The sequence below is a fragment of the Salmo salar genome, chromosome ssa16, assembly GCF_905237065.1.
Source record: "Salmo salar chromosome ssa16, Ssal_v3.1, whole genome shotgun sequence".
NCBI classification, from domain to species: domain Eukaryota; kingdom Metazoa; phylum Chordata; class Actinopteri; order Salmoniformes; family Salmonidae; genus Salmo; species Salmo salar.
The window spans coordinates 42,075,840-42,096,520 of NC_059457.1; the positions used below are offsets into that span (position 1 = coordinate 42,075,840).

At 42.1% G+C, this 20,681-nt stretch overlaps 1 protein-coding gene across 1 annotated transcript; it reads right to left on the minus strand.

Moving 5' to 3' along the window:
* Positions 1-4,801: 4,801 nt before the first annotated feature.
* slc5a5 (solute carrier family 5 member 5) lies at positions 4,802-20,430 on the minus strand. The gene is made up of 15 exons (XM_014149454.2): positions 20,134-20,430; positions 13,659-14,084; positions 13,375-13,440; positions 13,096-13,147; positions 12,828-12,895; positions 12,555-12,709; positions 12,297-12,437; positions 8,713-8,842; positions 8,277-8,365; positions 8,068-8,180; positions 7,823-7,893; positions 7,526-7,612; positions 7,026-7,228; positions 6,692-6,795; positions 4,802-5,088 (listed from the first exon to the last, which is right to left on the minus strand). The coding sequence occupies exons 2-15, from the start codon at positions 14,022-14,024 to the stop codon at positions 4,922-4,924; spliced, it is 1,812 nt and encodes a 603-aa protein (XP_014004929.1). The 5' UTR covers positions 14,025-14,084; positions 20,134-20,430; the 3' UTR covers positions 4,802-4,921.
* Positions 20,431-20,681: the final 251 nt, after the last annotated feature.

Genomic DNA, 20,681 nt, shown 5'->3' on the forward strand with positions numbered 1-20,681 from the left:
TTCAGCCTACTAGAAGTGTGTTCCCTCAGGCCCGGAGGAAAGCAAAAGTCATTCCGCTACCCAAGAATAGTAAAGCCCCCTTTACTGACTCAAATAGCCACCAATCAGCCTGTTACCAACCCTTAGTAAACTACTGGAAAACATTGTGTTTTACCAGATACAATGCTATTTTACAACAGTCTTGGCTGTATACCCCCTGCTATATTGTGGATGAAGAGTTACTTGTCTAACAGAACAGAGAAGGTGTTCTTTAATGGAAGCCTACCCAACATAATCCAGGTAGAATCAGGAATTCCCCACGGTAGCTGTTTAGACCCCTTACTTTTTTCTATCTTCACTAATGACATACTACTGGCTTTGAGTAAAGCCAGTGTGTCTATGTATGCAGATGACTCAACACTACATAGTACACATCAGCTACTACAGCAACTGAAATGACCGCAACACTTAAAGAGCTGCAGTTAGTTTCAGAATGGGAGGCTAGGAATAAGTTAGTCCTAAATATTTCCAAAACTAAAAGCATTGTATTTGGGAGGAATCATTCACTAAACTCTAAACCTCAACTAAATCTCATAATGAATAATGTGGACATTGAGCAAGTTAAGTGACTAAACTGCTTGTAGTAACCCTGGATTGTAAACTGTCATGGTCAAAACATATTGATACAAAAGTAGCTAAGATGAGGAGAAGTCTGTCCATAAAAAAGAGCTTCTCTGCCTTCTTAACAACACTATCAACAAGGCAGGTCCTACAGGCCCTAGTTTTGTAGCACCTAGACTTCTGTAATGTGGTCAGGTGCCACAAAGAGGGACTTAGGAAAATTGCAGTTGGCTCAGAACAGGCAGCACGGCTGGCCCTTAAAAGTACACAGAGCTAGCATTAATGATATGCATGTCAATCTCTCATGGCTCAAAGTGGAAGAGAGATTGACGTCATCACCACTTGTTTTTGTAAGAAGTGTTGACAAGCTGAATGTACGGAGCAGTCTCTTTAAACTACTAGCACACAGCTTGGACACCCATACATACCCCACAAGACATGCCACCAGAGGTCTCTTCACAATCCCCATGTCCAGAACAGACTATGGGAGGCACACAGTACTACATAGAGCCATGGCTACATGGAACTCTTTTCCACATCAGGTAACTGATGCAAGCAGTGAAATCAGATACAAAAAAACAGGTAAAAATACACCTTATAGAACAGCGGGGACTGTGAAGAGACACACACAAAAGGTACAGACACACGCATACATTGTAATATTGTTGTATGGTGGTATTATACATTTTGTATTGTAAATATGTAGTGGTGTAATAATGTTATTATGTACTGTTCTATATGTAATGTAAGTGCTTTAATGTGTTTGGACCCCAGGAAGAGTAGGTACTGCGTTGGGGATCTCTAAGAAATACAAAGTTCTTATCCACCCTCCATTGACCCCAACATATACATTTCTTATACTTTATTTTACTAGGCAAGTCAGTTAAGTACAAAATCTTATTTTCAATGATAGCCTAGGAACAGTGCCTTGTTCAGAAGACAGATTCTTACCTTGTCAGCTCAGGGATTCAATCTTGCAACCTTTCAGTTACTAGTCCAACGCTCTAACCACTAGGCTACCTGCTGCCCCAATGTAATCATTAACTTCTAGTATAGTAAGTATATTTCCAGCTAGAATCAGCAAATTTTTATGGATATATACAAAGACATTTAAAAAAAATGCATCTAGTTTGCAGTCTTTCCAGCTTCAGTTTGAAGTGATTTTGTTAGCTGTGTTGTTGGCTAGCTCCTCTGAACAACAGTGATGAAAGAGCACATTGTCTATGTCAGGTGAAATCGCGCCTCATTAGCTCATTGTTATGGATGTATCCAAATGTCACTAGAAAACAGCTTAAACAATTGCAAATACAGCTACTTTGCTGTTATTCTGGCTGCACTGTTTGATGTGACTGTAAGTTAGCCGTAGTTGGCTAGCTAGCAAGCAAGGGATACAAATTTTGCCAGCCAGTATGGCAATAAAACAGTTTGAACAAACAACTGGGTCGTGTCCATAGATACAGAACAAAAAGACTTAGCGACTGGGTCGCGTCTCTGGCAACTGAACCGATAGAACGAACGACCAGCCGGCTTGGGTAGCAACTACATTTTTTTGTCGGGGGCTCGTTTCAGCTAGTTTTCTTGTTCTTGTTTTGAGGTGTTTTGACTGATTTCATATCTATGCTAATATGGCAAAACATTTGCTAGCTAGCTAACCAACAACTGTACCGATTTATTTGAGAGACAAGTGCTCATTGTGCACATCTATGTTTTCAAATATAGTTTACATGTTGTGAACAATCTAAGCCCATCCTGTCTGTTTTGCCCCATACAGTAGTTGCGCACTCGTCGGTTTTGTTGCTGAACAATCATCCAGTCTATATTCCTGGATTTCAAAGAATGTCCCTGAGCATAAATCTACATCTCAATAGTCTAAAGTAGATTCCTATACTTGTCTCCTTTCATTCATCTGCACTGAAGAAAAGTGAAGGCATTATAATAAATAACTGCTGGGAATGTCCATTCATCTGTCCAGTTCTTTCATATCAGATTTTCTTTTAGCTTATATCAGGAGGAAAGGAGACAAGGCGATATGATGCGTCAACACTTTGGTTTCGGGATGCTCTCACTGGGTTTCATGTTTATCATCGCCACTGTTGGAATTGCAGGTGTGTGTGTAGCTGATAAGGCATGTGGACAGAACCATAATGGACTCCTTTGTGAAAGGTCCTTTGATCAATTACAAAAAACATCTGTGGCTTTATTTGATTCTATTGATTGATTCCATTCAACATGTCTTGCCAACTGACTAAAATTAAATGAAAACCTTTCCATTCTACTTAAGTGTTGCTATAACTGTGTATTTGCATGGTAGTTACATAGGCAGCTACTGTCAAACCGTAGTGTTTAGTCAGACTTTGTTATATTGCTTACAACTATGTAACATAGTATAATACATTACAGACCAAGGTAAAAATGCTTTCAAATAGTTGAGCTGCACTTGATTTAGTTTTCCCGGTACTATGTCCCAAAAGTGCATACTCCAAGCTAAATCAGCATTGATCTAGGTCTGCTATATCCCCTTATATTACCACAATGAAATCTCCTTTTAAAATGAAAGACCATGTGTCCCACCCAAAATATTCTATTCAAAACCCATGATATGAACATATACTGGCTACCTCAGATCATTTTACATGATGTACATGTTGCTGAAGAACCTCAATTAAACTGCTGTGCTTGAGGATGACAATTTCTGTCCCTTTCGATATAGAGATATACAGTACCAGTCAAAAGTTGACACACCTACTCATTCAAGGGTTTTTCTTTATTTTTACTATTTTCTACATTGTAGAATAAGAGTGAAGACTTCACAACTATGAAATAACACATATGGAATAATGTATCCAAAAAAGTGTTAAAAAACCCAAATATATTTTATATTTGAGATTCTTCAAATAGCCACCCTTTGCCTTGATGACAGTTTTGCACACTCTTGGCCTTATCTCAATCAGCTTCATGAGGTAAAGGGTGGCTTCATGAGGTAGTGCCTTGTTAGAAGTTAATTTGTGGAATTTCTTTCCTTCTTAATGAGTTTGAGCCAATCAGTTGTGGTGTGACAAGGTAGGGGTGGTATAAAGAAGATAGCCCTATTTGGTAAAAGACCAAGTCCATATTATGGCAAGAACAGCTCCAATAAGCAAAGAGAAATGACAGTCCATCGTTACTTTAAGACATGAAGGTCAGTCAATCTGGAAAATGTCAAGAACTTTGAAGGTTTCTTCAAGTGCTGAGGCAAAAACCATCAAGCGCTATGATGAAACTGGCTCTCATGAGGACCGCCACAGGAAAGGAAGACCCAGAGTTCTCTGCTGCAGAGGATACGTTCATTAGAGTTACCAGCCTCAGAGATTGCAGCACAAATAAATGCTTCACAGAGTTCAAGTAATAGACACATCTCAACATCAACTGTTCAGAGGAGACTGCGTGAATCAGGCCTTCATGGTTGAATTTCTGCAAAGAAACCACTACTAAAGGGCACCAATAAGAGGAAGAGACTTGCTTGGGCCAAGATACACAAACAATAGACATTACACCAGTGGAAATCTTTCCTTTGGTCTGATGAGTCCAAATTTGAGATTTTTGGTTACAACTGCCGTGTCTTTGTGAGACGCAGAGTGGGTGAACGGATGATCTCCGCATGTGTAGTTCCCACTGTGAAGCATGGAGGTGTGATGGTGCTTTGCTGGTGACACGGTCTGAATTATTTAGAATTCTAGGCACACTTAACCAGCATGACTACCACTGCATTCTGCAGCGATAAGCCATCCCATCTGGTTTGTGCTTAGTGGGACTATCATTTGTTTTTCAACACGACAATAACCCAACAAACCTCCAGGCTGTGTAAGGGCTATTTGACCAAGAAGGAGAGTGATGGAGTGCTGCTTCAGATGACCTGGCCTCCACAATCACCCGACCTCAACCTAATTGAGATTGTTTGGGATGAGTTGGACCGTAGAGTGAAGAAAAGCAGCCAACAAGTGCTCAGCATTTGTGAGAACTCCTTCAAGATTGTTGGAAAAGCATTCCAGGTGAAGCTGGTTGAGAGAATGCTTAGTGTGCAAAGCTGTCATCAAGGCAAAGGGAGGCAACTTTGAAGAATATAAAATATATTTAGATTTGTTCAACACTTTTTTGGTTACTACATGATTCCATGTGTGTTATTTCATAGTTTTGATGTCTTCACTATTATTATACTATGTAGAAAATAGTAAAATAAAGAAAAACCCTTGAATGAGTAGGTGTCCAAACCTTTGACTGGTACTGTGTGTGTGTGTCCACCTCTTCTCTCAAAGCTCTCTATACTTTATTGGGGAACATTGAGTTAAGGTAGTTTCCGCGTAGCGCTCAGGGCCTCTTTTTCACCAACATCTTCATTGTGCAAGTGATGTAGAGGCACCATCTGTGGATTGTCCATCTGACTGTCCAGGGTTTTCTGTTGTAAGTCCCACCAGAGCAAGCCAGGGTCAATGGTATTTCTCTTGGTAGGTCCTGTTTAAACAGAAAATATAATTACACATGACTGCTAGCAGTGGTTTGCTGACACACACACACACACACAATATATACAGTGCATTCGGAAAGTATTCAGACCCCTTCTCTTTTTCCAAATGTTGTTAGGTTACAGCCTTATTCTGGATAAAATGAAATGTTTTCTTCAATCTACACACAATACCCTATAACGACAAAGTGAAAACAGTTTTGTAGAATATTTTGCTAATTTATAAAAAAACAAAACAGAAATACCTTATTTACATAAGTATTCAGACCCTTTGCTGTGAAACTCGAAATTGAGCTCAGGTGCATCCTGTTTCCATTGATCATTTTTGATGTTCCTACAACTTGATTGGAGTCCACATGTGGTTAATTCAATTGATTGGACATGATTTTGAAAGGCACACTCCTGTCTATATAAGGTCCCATAGTTGACAGTGCATGCAAAAACTAAGCCATAAGGTCGAAGGAATTGTCCGAAAAGCTCCAAGACAAGATTGTGTCGAGGCACAGATCTGGGGAAGGGTAAGAAAAAAATGTCTGCAGCAAGGAAGGTCCCCAAGAACACAGTGGCCTCCGTCATTCTTAAATGGAAGAAGTTTTGAACCACCAAGACTCTTCCTAGAGCTGGCCGCCTGGCCAAACTGAGCAATCGGGGCAGAAGGGCCTTGGTCAGGGTGGTGACCAAGAACCCGATGGTCACTCTGACAGAGCTCCAGAGTTCCTTTGTGGAGATGGGAGAACCTTCTAGAAGGACAACCATATCTGCAGCACTCCACCAACATGATTCTCTGGTCTGATGAAATTAAGATTTTACTCTTTGGCTTGAATGCCAAGCGTCACGTCTGGAGGATACCACGCACCATCCCTATGGTGAAGCATGGTGACAGCATCATGCTGTGGGGATGTTTTTCAGCGGCAGGGACTGGGAGGCTAGTAAGGATCGAGGGAAAGATGAACGGAGCAAAGTACAGAGAGATCCTTGATGAAAACCTGCTCCAGAGCACTCAGGACCTCAGACTGGGGTGAAGGTTCACCTTCCAACAGGACATCGACCCTAAGCACACAGCCAAGAAAGCAAGAGAGGCTTCGGGACAAGTCTCTGAATGTCCTTGAGTGGCCCAGCTAGAGCACGGACTTGAACCCAATCTAACATCTCTAGAGAAACCTGAAAATAGCTGTACAGCGACGCTCTCCATCCAACCTGACAGAGGATATGCAGAGCAGAATAGGAGAAACTCCCCAAATACAGATGTGGTAAGCTTGTAGCATCATACCCAAGAAGAATCAAGTCTGTAATCACTGCCTAAGGTCCTTCAACAAAGTACTGAGTAAAGGGTCTGAATACTTATGTAACCATGCAAACATTTTAAAAAAAAACTGTTTTTGCTTTGCCATTATGGGGTATTATTTATTAATTGAGGCAAAAAAAAAGGAATACATTTTAGAATAAGGCTGTAATGTAACAAAATGTGGAAAAAGTCAAGGGGTCTGAATACTTTCCAAATGCACTGTATGTCTGTCTGAGCTGAATGGTCAAGACATGGTATTAAACAATAAAAACATTGAGGAAACGATAAAGAAATCGTACTTTTATTACCTGTTGCATAGCTCACAGCTACCCCAACCAGCACCACTGAAATTGTCCCCACAGCACCAAAGTAGAGGTAGGACATGGAATAAAAGTTCTGCAGACTCGTCAGTCTGTGGAGAAATGTTTCCTTGGTCAGCGTATCTCATAAGAGCCTTTCCTAACCATGTGACTGGACCAGGAACATCTGGGCCATATACTATCCAACATTCAAGATAAGAGACAAGTTATGAACACTTTAATGAGATATATGATTGATTGATGATAATAACACACTTTTGCTACTTCTACTGGTGGTACTACTCTCAGTTTGTTAGTATGTCTCTCCATATGTCTTCCTCACCCATGTTGATATTGGGGAAGCGGCATGGAGGCGGAGGGTGTGTCCATGCCCAGGCTGCTGTTGACTGTGCTGTTACTTGATGGACACTGATCTGTATAGGTGGGCAGGACTCCCATGGTCTGCAGACTGGGAGGATGGAGGGTTGATCCAATGACCAGCCACAAGGAGATGGAGAAGCCCACCGCCACGCCACTAAACACGCCCTGAAGACAAAAGTAAAAAGACTTGTAATATAATCTCTGAAGGCAATCAGTCATTATGGAATTCTCTGGAATGAGCTAAAACAAAACTGTGGAATTAGCTGTACCAATAATCTTCCTATGGAGGGTTAAAATTACAAAGGTGAATAAGGGTACTGGGCAATACCCCCATAACAAATCATAGCACCCTCCTAAGCATCAAAATAGAACGGACACCCCTGTAACTCTTATTACATGAGCAGCGACTCTTCTCTCTTCCCAAATGTTCCCATTGTGCAAACAGCATCTTGTCCAACTCACCGGCCTGTTACTAGCGGGAACAAACATCCCCAGGATGAAAGCCCCAAGAAGTGGGCCACTGACCACTCCCATGACTGTGAAGGACCCCTGAGGAGGAGAAGAATAGGGACAATGTGACACTGGACAAATCCTTCATTATTCTCAGTCCCAAGGCTTATGGCTGTATGTCAGGACAGCATTTTGGTATACTTGTATTGGTGTCCATAAGAAAGCCTTTTGTGTACCTGATCTGAGTCCGTGGCCTACAGAGACTTTAAACATGAGGAGGAATGTAATATGGTGCAGGGAGGAACCTACTTGAAGAACTCCCCAGTCCAAGAAGGTTGAGAGAGCAGCCACCGTGATACATCCAGCCCCATACATGAAAGCTAAAACACAGCGACACATTAGATGCTACAACGCCAGCTTGATAAGGTCACATTGTTTTGTACCACATTGTTTTGTACCACATTATTAAATAATCAAACTATTTAAGGTGTTTTTCACTTTAGAGAAAGAGTTGCTGACCTAATACAAAAGTACAACTTTAAAATTGCACTTACACAACCCTCTGGAAATTAAAATCAACCTCTTCTGTGACATGTTGGCTAGATGTGGTTTCAGTAGATCATCCATGGTAACAGCTGCCATGGCGTTGATGCTGGTGGAGGCAGTACTGTAAAGCAGTGAATTACCAGCATTGATGTCATCAGTGGTGTCAGTCATATGCTGATTTATGACTTGATGCATATTACAGATAGGGATTGGATACCTCAGGGTGCCACTGTATGCACAAGCCAGAAAAAGACCGGGAAAGCCTGGGTGGTCTTGAAAGATGTCCAGCACCAAGTATGGCATATACTTTGAAAGAGAGAAGAGGGGAAATGTATTAGAGCCCAAATATTAACACAAGCGCAATCATTTCATAAAAAAGGGAGAAAATCAAATGTTTACAATTCTGTGAAAGTTCATTGGGTGCATTTACTTTAGTGGATGTAGATTTCACTTTAGGACCACCTCTTTAGGACCACTCCGGTCCCCGAATACCCCCAACAGTGCACATCTGTATTGTAGTCCTTGTCAAGCACACCTGATTCAACTTGTCAACTAATCATCAGGCCCTCAATGAGTTGAATCAGGTATGTTTGTCTGAGGCTACAACAAAAGTTGGGAACCACTGGTGTAGATTGTAGTAGTTATGCCATTACCTGGTCTGGAGCAGCAATCTTTCCAGACTTCAAAGGGTCACAGTGGGAGTAAAAGGCAAACATGACAATGCCGCAGGTGGCTGCACTGCCCACAACGAGACACAAGCCCACTTGGTTGACAAACAACGCCCTGCAGAGAAGGACAAGCAAACATCTACGTTTAGTCCATTACAGCCTTGTGGGACATTATTTTTCAGCAAACATCCTTGTTCTATATTATCGGTCAATAGACAGTGTTTTATCAGTAGACGTCCTGTTCCTCCTTGTTGCCAAACAGTAGACGTCCTGTTCCTCCTTGTTGCCATACAGATCATTTCCAGGGCCCATATTCGTACAGTTTCAGAGTAGGAGTGCTGATCTTATTCATTATATAATAAAAGGCAAAACTGATCCTAGATCAGCACTCGTTATCTGAGGATCGCACTTTATGAATAAGGACCTTGGTCTTGTGGGTAAGACATGGACACCCCTCTAGTCCAACTAATCTGGGACAGGGACTGTGCTGGACTGCCATCATTTGAGTGATGGTCTAAACCAGGCCTCTCCATCCCTGTTCCTGGAGAGCTACTGTCCTGTACGTTTTTCACTCCAACCCTAATCTAGCGCACCTGATTCTAACAATCAGATGGTTGAATCAGGTTAGTTACAACTGGGGTTGGATTGAAAACCTACAGGAGAGTAGCTCTCCAGGAATAGGGTTGGAGAGCCCTTGTCTAAACATATACTGAACATTTTTCTTACAGAAGTGCAGTGCGTCCTATAGAGTAAAGTGAGTCATTCTGGAGTGATTTGGGAATCATTACATCCTTCTGGTTATAATTTTCTCTGAACATTACTATCAGTAATCAGCCTTTCATGTGTGAAGTGATTGTGAATTGTGGCTCTTCTTTGGAAATAATAAAAACACCATTGCTCATTTGACTTACTGTATAACAAACTATTGAACTTGCACTGTGCTTCTCTTCAAATTAATTTGATAGCCTGTATGCGTCAGGGTTCCTTAGTATTTCAGAACTCCCCTTTGCTTCTGTATCATTTTTATTTGATCTTTATTTAACCAGGTAGGCCAGTTGAGAACAAGTTCTCATTTGCAACTGCGACCTGGCCAAGATAAAGCATAGCAATTTGACACAAACAACACAGAGTTACACATGGAATAAACAAAACATAGAGTCAATAATACAGTAGGAAAAAAAGAAAACAAAAAGTCTATATACAGTGAGTGCAAATGAGGTAAGATAAGGGAGATAAGGCAATAAATAGGCCATGGTGGCGAAGTAATTACAATATAGCAATTAAATACTGGAATGGTAGATGTGCAGAAGATGAATGTGCAAGTAGAGATACTGGGGTGCAAAGGAGCAAGAGAAATAAAATAAATACAGTATGGGGATGAGGTAGTTGGATGGGCTGTTTACAGATGGGATATGTACAGGTGCAGTGATCTGTGAGCTGCTCTGACAGCTGGTGCTTAAAGCTAGTGAGGGAGATATGAGTCTCCAGCTTCAGTGATTTTTGCAGTTCGTTCCAGTCATTGGCAGCAGAGAACTAGAAGGAAAGGCGACCAAAGTAGGAATTGGCTTTGGGGGTGACCAGTGAGATATACCTGCTGGAGTGCGTGCTACGAGTGGGTGCTGCTAAGGTGACCAGTAAGGTGAGGTAAGGCGGGGCTTTACCTAGCAGAGACTTGTAGATAACCTGTAGCCAGTGGGTTTGGCGACGAGTATGAAGCGAGGGCCAACCAACGAGAGCGTACAGGTCGCAGTGGTGGGTAGTGTATGGGGCTTTGGTGGAAAAACGGATGGCACTGTGATAGACTGTATCCAATTTGCTGAGTAGAGTGTTGGAGGCTATTATATAGATGACTTCGCCGAAGTCGAGGATCGGTAGGATGGTCAGTTTTACGAGGGTATGTTTGGCAGCATGAGTGAAGGATGCTTTGTTGCGATATAGGAAGCCGATTCTAGATTTAATTTTGGATTGGAGATGCTTAATGTGAGTCTGGAAGGAGAGTTTACAGTCTAACCAGACACCTAGGTAATTGTAGTTGTCCACGTATTCTAAGTCAGAGCCGTCCAGAGTAGTGATGCTGGACGGGCGGGCAGGTGCGGGCAGTGATCGATTGAATAACATGCATTTAGTTTTACTTGCATTTAAGAGAAGTTGGAGGCCACGGAAGGAGAGTTGTATGGCATTGAAGCTCGTCTGGAGGTTAGTTAACACAGTGTCCAAAGAGTGGCCAGAAGTATACAGAATGGTGTCGTCTGCATAGAGGTGGATCAGAGAATCACCAGCAGCGAGAGTGACATCATTGATGTATACAGAGAAGAGTCGGCCCAAGAATTGAACCCTGTGGCACCCCCATAGAGACTGCCAGAGGTCCGTACAACAGGCCCTCCGATTTGACACACTGAACTCTATCAGAGAAGTAGTTGGTAAACCAGGTGAGGCAATCATTTGAGAAACCAAGGCTGTCGAGTCTGCCAATAAGAATGTGGTGATTGACAGAGTCGAAAGCCTTGGCCAGGTCGATGAATACGGCTGCACAGTAATGTCTCTTATCGATGGCGGTTATGTCGTCGTTTAGGACCTTGAGCGTGGCTGAGGTGCACCCATGACCAGCTCTGAATCCAGATTGCATAGCGGAGAAGGTACGGTGGTCCGTTATGCTCTGGTTTGAGTCACGTTGGTCGAACTGGCGAGAGCTTTCCGAGCTAAAGGTTAGCTGATGACTGCTAGCAGTGGTTTGCTGACTGATAGCTGGTAGGTAGTTAGCCATCTAGCTTCAGTTGAGGGATTCCAGATCCAAAGTAATTAGAAATACTTTAGAAAAAACAGATCCACACCACATTGGGTGAGGCAGGTTGCAGGAGAGTATTTAGAAGTTGAGGTTTAGGAAAATATTTTAAAAAGATATAATCAATCAATCAAATGTATTTATAAAGCCCTTTTTACATCAGCAGATGTCACAAAGTGCTATACAGAAAGCCAGCCTAAAACCCAGTTGGCTTTTCATTGCCGAGCATTCATTTTTACAGACAGCAGCTACGATAGAGAGAAAGAGAGTCAAAAACAGCAGGTCCGGGACAAGGTAGCACATCCGGTGAACTGGTTAGGGTTCCATAGCCGTAGGCAGAGCAGTTGAAACTGGAGCAGCAGCAAGACCAAGATTGTCAGAATCAAATCCATCTTAAATACATTAAACAGTCTCCGCTCTACTGGGTGGTCGAGCTAGAACTCTTCTTATATAAAAAGATATATACAAGGGACACGACAGGACATAGACGTCTGACGGCTACATCTTGGATTTCAAACCAAGGGGTTGCGTATTACCAGTTTATTTTATTTCCTGTAACTACTAGTCCAGTTGGTTACAGTTATATTCCTCCCTTTTTTATATAGGAAGGTCTAAAGAATCTAAAATCTGCTTTTATTCATTGGCAGCATTAAAAATACATTAATATATTTCACAAAATGTGAATTTGCATATGATCTTGATCATACATCATCTTGGTTTATCTTATGTGAAAATAAGAAACTGTGATCCAGCATAGGCTTTGCTGAAAGCGGACGTCTGCACTCACCACTGGGCCTGTCGCTCTGTTCTGCAGGAGATGTAGCGTTGCACCTGTGCCTGGTTCACACCATACATGGACAGCCACAACAGCGTACCGCCAACAGTAAAGCTCCAGAATGTGTATCGCCTCCTTGGGTCGAAGTCAAAACTGATCAAAAGAGAAGGTATTGATGGTGTAGTCATGGCAAGTGTGATTTTTTGGGGGCGATTGTGCAATGGATAGCTGAAAGGCATATTGTTAGTTGAATAAAAGGCAGTTTTTTACTCATTAAAGTTCATTCGTGATCCATTGTTGGCAATCTCCAAAACCATTGCTGGCCCACCAACCAAAACAGTGCCCTGGATGAAGATGGCGATGAAGCCAGAGAGCATGACCAGGATCTGGAACACGTCTGTCCAGATGACTGCTTTCATGCCCCCCTGTGGTGCGGAGGACAGGCAGACAAGATAGATTCAGAGTAGCACCCTGTGCTAATACAGTCCATTTGCTATGAAGTATGGAGAAGGCATTCTCCATACTTCATAGAAGGCGTCTTACCAATGTGGTGTAAACAGTACAAATGAACCCAGTTGAGAAGAGGGATGCCCACATATTGAGCCCAGTGGCTGGAATACAATAATTAAAACATATTAATAACAATTATACGTAACACATTGATAATGTATCACACACAGGTGGTATAGAGCATTATAACGCTTACTAAGCCTTCACAACAGCTCATGGTCTCTATAGTCATACATGCATTTATAATGAATTACATACAGGAGGTTGCGTACACATTATTGTGCTTCTCCAGAGGTCATACCTTGGCTCATGATTAAGGCTGGAGCATAGATCACAATTCCTGTGTAGAGCAGCTGGAAAAAATGATAAAGTTTAAATCAATGGCCAATTGACGCTATATGTTATACACACACACACCTAATATGTATGTATGCATGCATGCTTGTATGCATGCATGCATGCATGCATGCATGCATGCATGTATGTATGTATGCATGCACACACACATTCTGTCCTCAACATTATACATAAGTCATATGAGGATGACTTCGCGCATGCTCTATCAGTTTGCCTTACTTACTGTTGAGACTATAAACTGGACACTTCCAAGCAGCTGCATCTCTCTGCCAAATCTCATCTTGAGGTACTGTGACAGCAAAGCAAAGAGTAATTGTAACAAAACAGCATCCTTCCACACATACTGTTCTTCCTATCCCTCCCCCTGCCTTCCCCATACACACAAACATTTAAAGTTCAACAGTTGCTAGGCCATAACCCCATTTCTTACTTGCATTGATCTAGTAGCTATGTATTGTATGTGCATGGCATCTCTATGGATACTGTCAATGTAAAGGGTAACAAAACCTCATTGGTGCTGGTGATACCAAGGCGGTAGAACACTGGCAGGAACAGGTATGCAGTCAGACAGGAGTTGATGGTTTGCCCGAGGCACATGTAGAGGAACTTAAAACCATAGAGGGAGGCTTCGGCTGGCACTCCCAGGACCTGGACAGCTGACATGAAGCTGGCACACAGTGACATTCCCACGGGTACGGCTGGCATACTACGGCCACCGGTGAAGAAGTCATCCACCTTAGCGTCACCCGGTTTCTTCTTCAGGGCCTGGAACAGCCCTATTCCCATGGAAACGAGCAGCATGGCAGCAAAGACGACGTAGTCTGCCAGGACAAAGCCTGGTCGGGGTCGTTCAGTGATATGTTCTCCATCCATTGCTTTGTCCTCTTTGTCGTGTTGGATGGTAGAATCAGATGCTCCAGGTGTTTCTTGGGACTGAATAGGATGTATGCATAATGAGTATAAATTACGGTGTAGAGGATATGATATAGCACCTTTTGACCTTTCAACTACAATTAAATTTACAGATAAAATGTCATATATAGTGTCTTCAGAAAGTACTCACAACCCTTTCCTTTTTTTAAATGGATACACATACAGTTCCTTTTTTTTAAATGGATACAGAGAGTTGAAGACGGAAGTTCACATACACCTTAGCCAAATATATTTAAACTCAGTTTTCACAATTCCTGACATTTAATCCTAGTAATAATTCCCTGTCTTAGGTCAGTTATGACCACCACTTTATATTAAGAATGTGAAATGTCAGAATAATAGTAGAGAGAATGATTTATTTCAGCTTTTATTTCTTTCATCACATTCCCAGTGGGTCAGAAGTTTACATACACTCAATTAGTATTTGGTAGCATTGTCTTTAAATTGTTTAACTTGGGTCAAATGTTTTGGGTAGCCTTCCACAAGCTTCCCACAATAAGTTGGGTGAATTTTGGCCCATTCCTCCTGACAGAGCTGGTGTAACTGAGTCAGGTTTGTAGGCCTCCATGCTCGCACACGCTTTTTCAGTTCTGCCCACACATTTTCTATAGGATTGAGGTCAGGGCTTTGTGATGGCCACTCCAATACCTTGACTTTGTTGTCCTTAAGCCATTTTGCCACAACTTTTGAAGTATGCTTGGGGTCATTGTCCATTTGGAAGACCCATTTGAGACCAAGCTTTAACTTCCTGACTGATGTCTTGAGATGTTGCTTCAATGTATCCACATCATTTTCTTCCTCATGATGCCATCTATTTTGTGAAATGCACCAGTCCCTCCAAAGCACCCCCACAACATGATGCTGCCACCCCCGTGCTTCACGGTTGGGACGATGTTCTCCGGCTTGCAAGCCTCCCCCTTTTTCCTCCAAACAGAACAATGGTCATTATGGCCAAAGAGTTCTGTTTTTGTTTCATCAGACCAGAGGACATTTCTCCAAAAAGTACAACTTTGTCCCCATGTGCAGTTGTAAACCGTAGTCTGGCTTGTTTATGGCGGTTTTGGAGCAGTGGCTTCTTCCTTGATGAGCGGCCTTTCAGGTTATGTTGATATGGGACTCATTTTACTGTGGATATAGATACTTTTGTAACCGTTTCCTCCAGCATCTTCACAAGGTCCTTTGCTGTTGTTCTGGGATTTATTTGCACTTTTGCACCAAAGTACATTCATATCTAGGAGACAGAACGCTCCTCCTTCCTGAGCGTTATGACGGCGGCGTGGTCCCATGGTGTTTATACTTACGTACTATTGTTTGTTCAGATGAACGTGGTACCTTCAGGCATTTGGAAATTACTCCCAAGGATGAACAAGACTTGTGGAGGTCTACAATTTTTTTCTGAAGTCTTGGCTGATTTCTTTTGATTTTCCCATGATGTCAAGTAAAGAGGCACTGAGTTTGAAGGTAGGCCTTGAAATACATCCACAGGTACACCTCCAATTGACTCAAATGATGATGTCAATTAGCCTATCAGAAGCTTCTAAAGCCATGACATCTTTTTCTGGAATTTTCCAAGCTGTTTGAAGGCAGAGTGATACAGCGAATTATTAGTGAAATAATCTGTCGGTATACAATTGTTGGAAAAATTACTTGTGTCATGCACAAAGTAAATGTCCTAACCGACTTGCCAAAACTGTAGTTTGTTTACAAGAAATTTGTGGAGTGGTTGAAAAACGAGTTAATGACTCCAACCTTAACTAAACTGTAACCTTCCGACTTAAACTGTAATACCCCATATTGTTTTTAGAAATGTTCACAAATTAATTAAAAAGAAAAGCTGAAATGTCTTGAGTCAATAAGTATTCAACCCCTTTGTTATGGCAAGCCTAAATAAGTTACGGAGTAAACATTTGCAAACAAGTCACATAATAAGTTGCATGGACTCACTCTGTGTGCAATAATTATGTTTAACATACCCCACACATACAGATAATTGTAAGGTCCCTTAGCCGAGCAGTGAATTTAACACAGAATCAACTCAAAGACCAGAGAGGTTTTCCAATGTGTCACAAAGAAGGGCACCTTTTGGTTGATGGGTAAAAATGACAAATATCCCTTTGAGCATGGTGAAGTTATTAATTATACTTTGAATGGTGTAATGGACACAGCTATAAATCGCTGCCAAAGGCGATTCTAACATGCATTGACTCAGGGGTGTGAATACTTGTGCAAATTAGATATTTCTGCATTTCCTTTTCAATGATTTGCAAAAATGTCTAAAAACATGGTTTAACTTTGTCATTATGGGGTATTGTATGTAGATGGATGAGAAAATAATATTTAATACTTTTTTTTTTTTTCAGGCTGTAACAACAAAATGTGGAATATGTCAAGGGGTATGAATACTTTCTGAAGCCACTGCAGGACAAAACTTTATACTGTTTAGTAAACAGGGGCACAACTTCCCCGACAACCCCCCCCCAACAATTATAATAATTTAAATGTTATAGAAAAAGTGCCGTAGCAGTGCTTTAGGACCCTTAATACTTGCCTGGCGACTCATCCAGAATTGAATTTCGATGCTCTATCGATCGCTCCATACATCAGTGGGAACCTGCTATCCTAGAAGTCGTTTGTGCTTAAGCCAAAATTATATGGTTCAGGAATTCGGTTTCTCGGACCAATCAGAATGGTTTGAATGTGTTCCGATTCGAGAAGTCGTCGGGGGGAAGCAAATCCATACTCATCGTAGAGAAGAAATGTTAGTGGGCGTGGTGTTTTGCCGGAGCGATATGATGGGTAGCCAGGCAAGTTTGACACCGCAACCAGCGGCTTCTATAGCGAGCGTGACAGTGTGTGAATTTGGCAGTTTGGGTTATTACCTATTATGACCCCATTCCTGAAAGCTAAGACTCCCAGGAACTTACAGAGCTCCAAAAGTATTGTGACAGTGAATTTGTTGTTGTTGTTGTTGTTGTTGTTGTTGTTGCTCTGTACTCCAACACTTTGGATTTGAAATGATACAATGACTGAGATTAAGTGCAGATTGTCAGATTTAATTTGAAGGTATTGTCATCCATCTTGTGTGAACCGTTTCGAAATTACAGCACTTTTTGTACGTAGTCCACCCATTTTAGCTGTCACGGTTGTCGTAGGAATGAGCGGACCAAAGTGCAGCGTGTGTCGTTACACATTTTATTTATACTGTGAAACTATGCAATACATAAATAAACTTGAATGACAAAAAAACAAACGTGACACAGAGGTGAAACAGACTACTCAAAACTAATCACCCACAAAACCCAGGTGGAAAACCCCTACTTAAGTATGATCTCCAATTAGAGACAACGAGGACAAGCTGCCTCTAATTGGAGATCATCCCAAACAAAACCCCAACATAGAAATACAAAACTAGAATCTAAACATAGAATTAGAAAACATAGAGAGAAAAAACCCTGTCACGCCCTGACCTACTCTACCATAGAAAATAGCATCTTTCTATGGTCAGGACGTGACATTACACCCCCCCCCCCAAAGGTGTGGACTCCGACCGCACCTAGACAAAAACAACAACCCCCCCCCCCAAAAAAAAAAGAGGGAAAAAAAGGAGGGCAGGGTGGGTAACTTGTATATGGTGGCTCCGGTGCAGTACCCAGAACCCTATCATCCAGCGGATCCTCCCACAGAGGCGGCGGCTCCGGTTCGGGGCGTAACCCCCGCTCCGCCCGCTGATTCCTCTGCTTCAGTACCACCAGCCCATGGATCGTCATCGGAGGAACCGGATTACAGACCGCCACCGGAGGTTCCGGGCTGCAGGCCACCGCCGGAAGCTCCGGACTGGGAACTGTCGCCGGAAGCTCCGGACTGGGAACTGTCGCCGGAAGCTCCGGACTGGGAACTGTCGCCGGAAGCTCCGGACTGGGAATGCGCACTGGGGGCCTGATGAGTGGGGCTTGCACAGGTGATGCCAGACTAGTAACATGCACCTCAGGGCGAGTGCGGGGAGCAGGAACAGGACACCCCGGACTGGGCAGGCGCACTGGAGGCCGGGTGCGTGGAGCAGGTACAGGTGACGCCAGACTGGTAACACGCACCTCAGGGCGAGTGCGGGGAGCTGACTCAGGTGGCACCAAACTGATAACACGTTCCTTTGGGAAAAATCCGTGCATCCTCCACCAACTCAACAACTCTCCAATATCTCTTTTCTCCTGGATTGGTTCTGGTTCCCTCCTCGGCTCCGCCGACTGCTCCATGTGCCACCCCCCCAAAATTTTCTTGGGGTTTCGGTGGCCGTCCTTCCCGACTTCGTAGCCGGGTCTCCTTCGCTGCTTCCACCTGCTTCCCTGGCAGGCTCTTGTCTCCTGCCACTACTTCTTCCAAAGTCAAGGATATATTCCTCCTAATCTCCTCAAAAGTCCACTGGTCCATACCACGTTGCTTGGTCATATTGTGGTGGGAGATTATGTCACGGTTGTCGTAGGAATGAGCGGACCAAAGTGCAGCGTGTGTGTCGTTCCACATTTTATTTATACTGTGAAACTATGCAATACATAATTAAACTTGAATGACAAAAAAACAAACCGTGACACAGAGGTGAAACAGACATTACTCAAAACTAATCACCCACAAAACCCAGGTGGAAAACCCCTACTTAAGTATGATCTCCAATTAGAGACAACGAGGACCAGCTGCCTCTAATTGGAGATCATCCCAAACAAACCCCAACATAGAAATACAAAACTAGAACCTAAACATAGAATTAGAAAACATAGAGAGAAAAAACCCTGTCACGCCCTGACCTACTCTACCATAGAAAATAATATCTTTCTATGGTCAGGACGTGACATTAGGGGACCAAAACTATTGTGACATTCACTTACAGTTTGTGTATCAAAGTAGGCCAATGTCATCACAAAATACAGCCTAAATAACGTGAATCAGTGAAGTACTCCTTCAGATAAAGGTCTGTGTAGCTCCTGTTCTGGCACATCATTTGATTATATGCTGAGGGTATTAAACTAAATGTTCCGGGGCTAAAGTGTTTCAATTTTGAAGGGACCAAATAAAATGTTAAAGGATCTTTACATTTTTTTACTTCAATTTGTCCATGTGCCATGAAAGAGGTCAAATGGGGCCAGGAGAGACTGTCATCCACAGTTTTATTTTGTTTCAAAAGCCACTGCTAACTTAACCAATAAAGAAAACAGATAGGGGCAACCTCACCATGTTTACCAGGGGCAACCTCACCAAATCAACTTAAGCATGACCAAATCAACTCAAAAACTTGGTTCAAAGTTACTTTTACACGGTGAGCTTGTCCCTATCACTCCCATAGTTTTTTGGTTATTGTTGCCTAAAGTTAGCTTAAGTTGGCCGTGGCTTTTGAAACAAATTTGAACCATAGATGACTGTCTCTCTTGGCCCCATGGATTACTTTCTGGGTAAATGACAAAACAGAGTCTGAAAAAGTGAAGACTATAACTATATATATTCATGAAAACTTTAACAATTGTCCGACTAAATATGTTTGATATAGAGGAAGTCTTCCTAAAGACCATCAAAAGTCATTGTATTTTGCGTTTTTAAGTTCCATTTGTTAGGCTATTTGGTTCAAGGTGCAATACAATATTGATTCTTGAATTACCTTTTCTCTAGTTTGGTCTTTTATAAATCCCTTAACATGTTTAATAATGATCTCTTAGCTAGCTTGATGACAATGGCCCTTTTTGATGTTCTAAAAATAACTGGATAGAAGTGCCATGGATCATGTCAAATTGTCTAGAAATGCAGGAAATGGGCTTTAGGTGGCAAAAAAAAAAATGTCTGGGGGAGGACCCCGCCACTTTCTGCCTCCCCTACTTCTAAAACCATAGTTGTGCACACTGGCACTTTTAGTGGGTTTATAAATATTGTCGTCTCAATAACCCAACATTTGGTTATGAGACCATTATACAGGTTAAGAGGGAAACTCATTCCATTATAACCTGTATCCATGATCAGATTAAAACCACAAAACAATTTGAGAAACGTGAAAAAGTTCAAATAACCTTACCTGTGTCCTCTCTAAAACTCAAATCCCCAGTCTCTGAAAACCATTTACCTTCTAACCTTCTTCTGCAGAGTTTCAATTGGCAATAGCCTAAGACACTAGGACATTTGTAGAATGCCAAGTGAGGACGAAGAATTGCAGCACCTTTCCTTAAAAGTGCATCTGCAAACTTGGTCTGTTACAGTGAGTGGAACTTCGTACTTCGTGTGTTGAACAAGGTATTGGGGGAGGAGCAAGAGTAAAACAGGTCAGGAGGATTAGAATAAGAGGGATTTTAATAAGTTGAATTGTTCCTTATTGTCATGCTGCTGAAATTAACTAATGGGAAAGGGATGGGCAATCGTATGTTGTGTTAAAAACCCTGTAAATGCATCAGATTTAACATTGGTTTAGATCTTGATTATGTTTAATTGAGCATATGCAGTTCACTTTCACCTACATTTAAAATGTGCTAACATTTCAGGATTTTATAAAAACATTCAAGTTCAGTTTTATTGATGCCCATATGAGTCAACACAAGCTGAAATCCATGGACATAATATACTAATTGA

Bases quoted from the DNA above. Each gene is read 5' to 3' on its own strand.
- slc5a5 (XM_014149454.2), bottom strand. From the start codon at position 14,024: ATGGATGGAGAACATATCACTGAACGACCCCGACCAGGCTTTGTCCTG. The intron at 13,148-13,374 runs GTAAGTAAGGCA...CATTTTTTCCAG, and splicing joins TCCAGTTTATAGTCTCAACA to CTGCTCTACACAGGAATTGT. The intron at 12,896-13,095 runs GTATGACCTCTG...ATTGTATTCCAG, and splicing joins AGCCTTAATCATGAGCCAAG to CCACTGGGCTCAATATGTGG.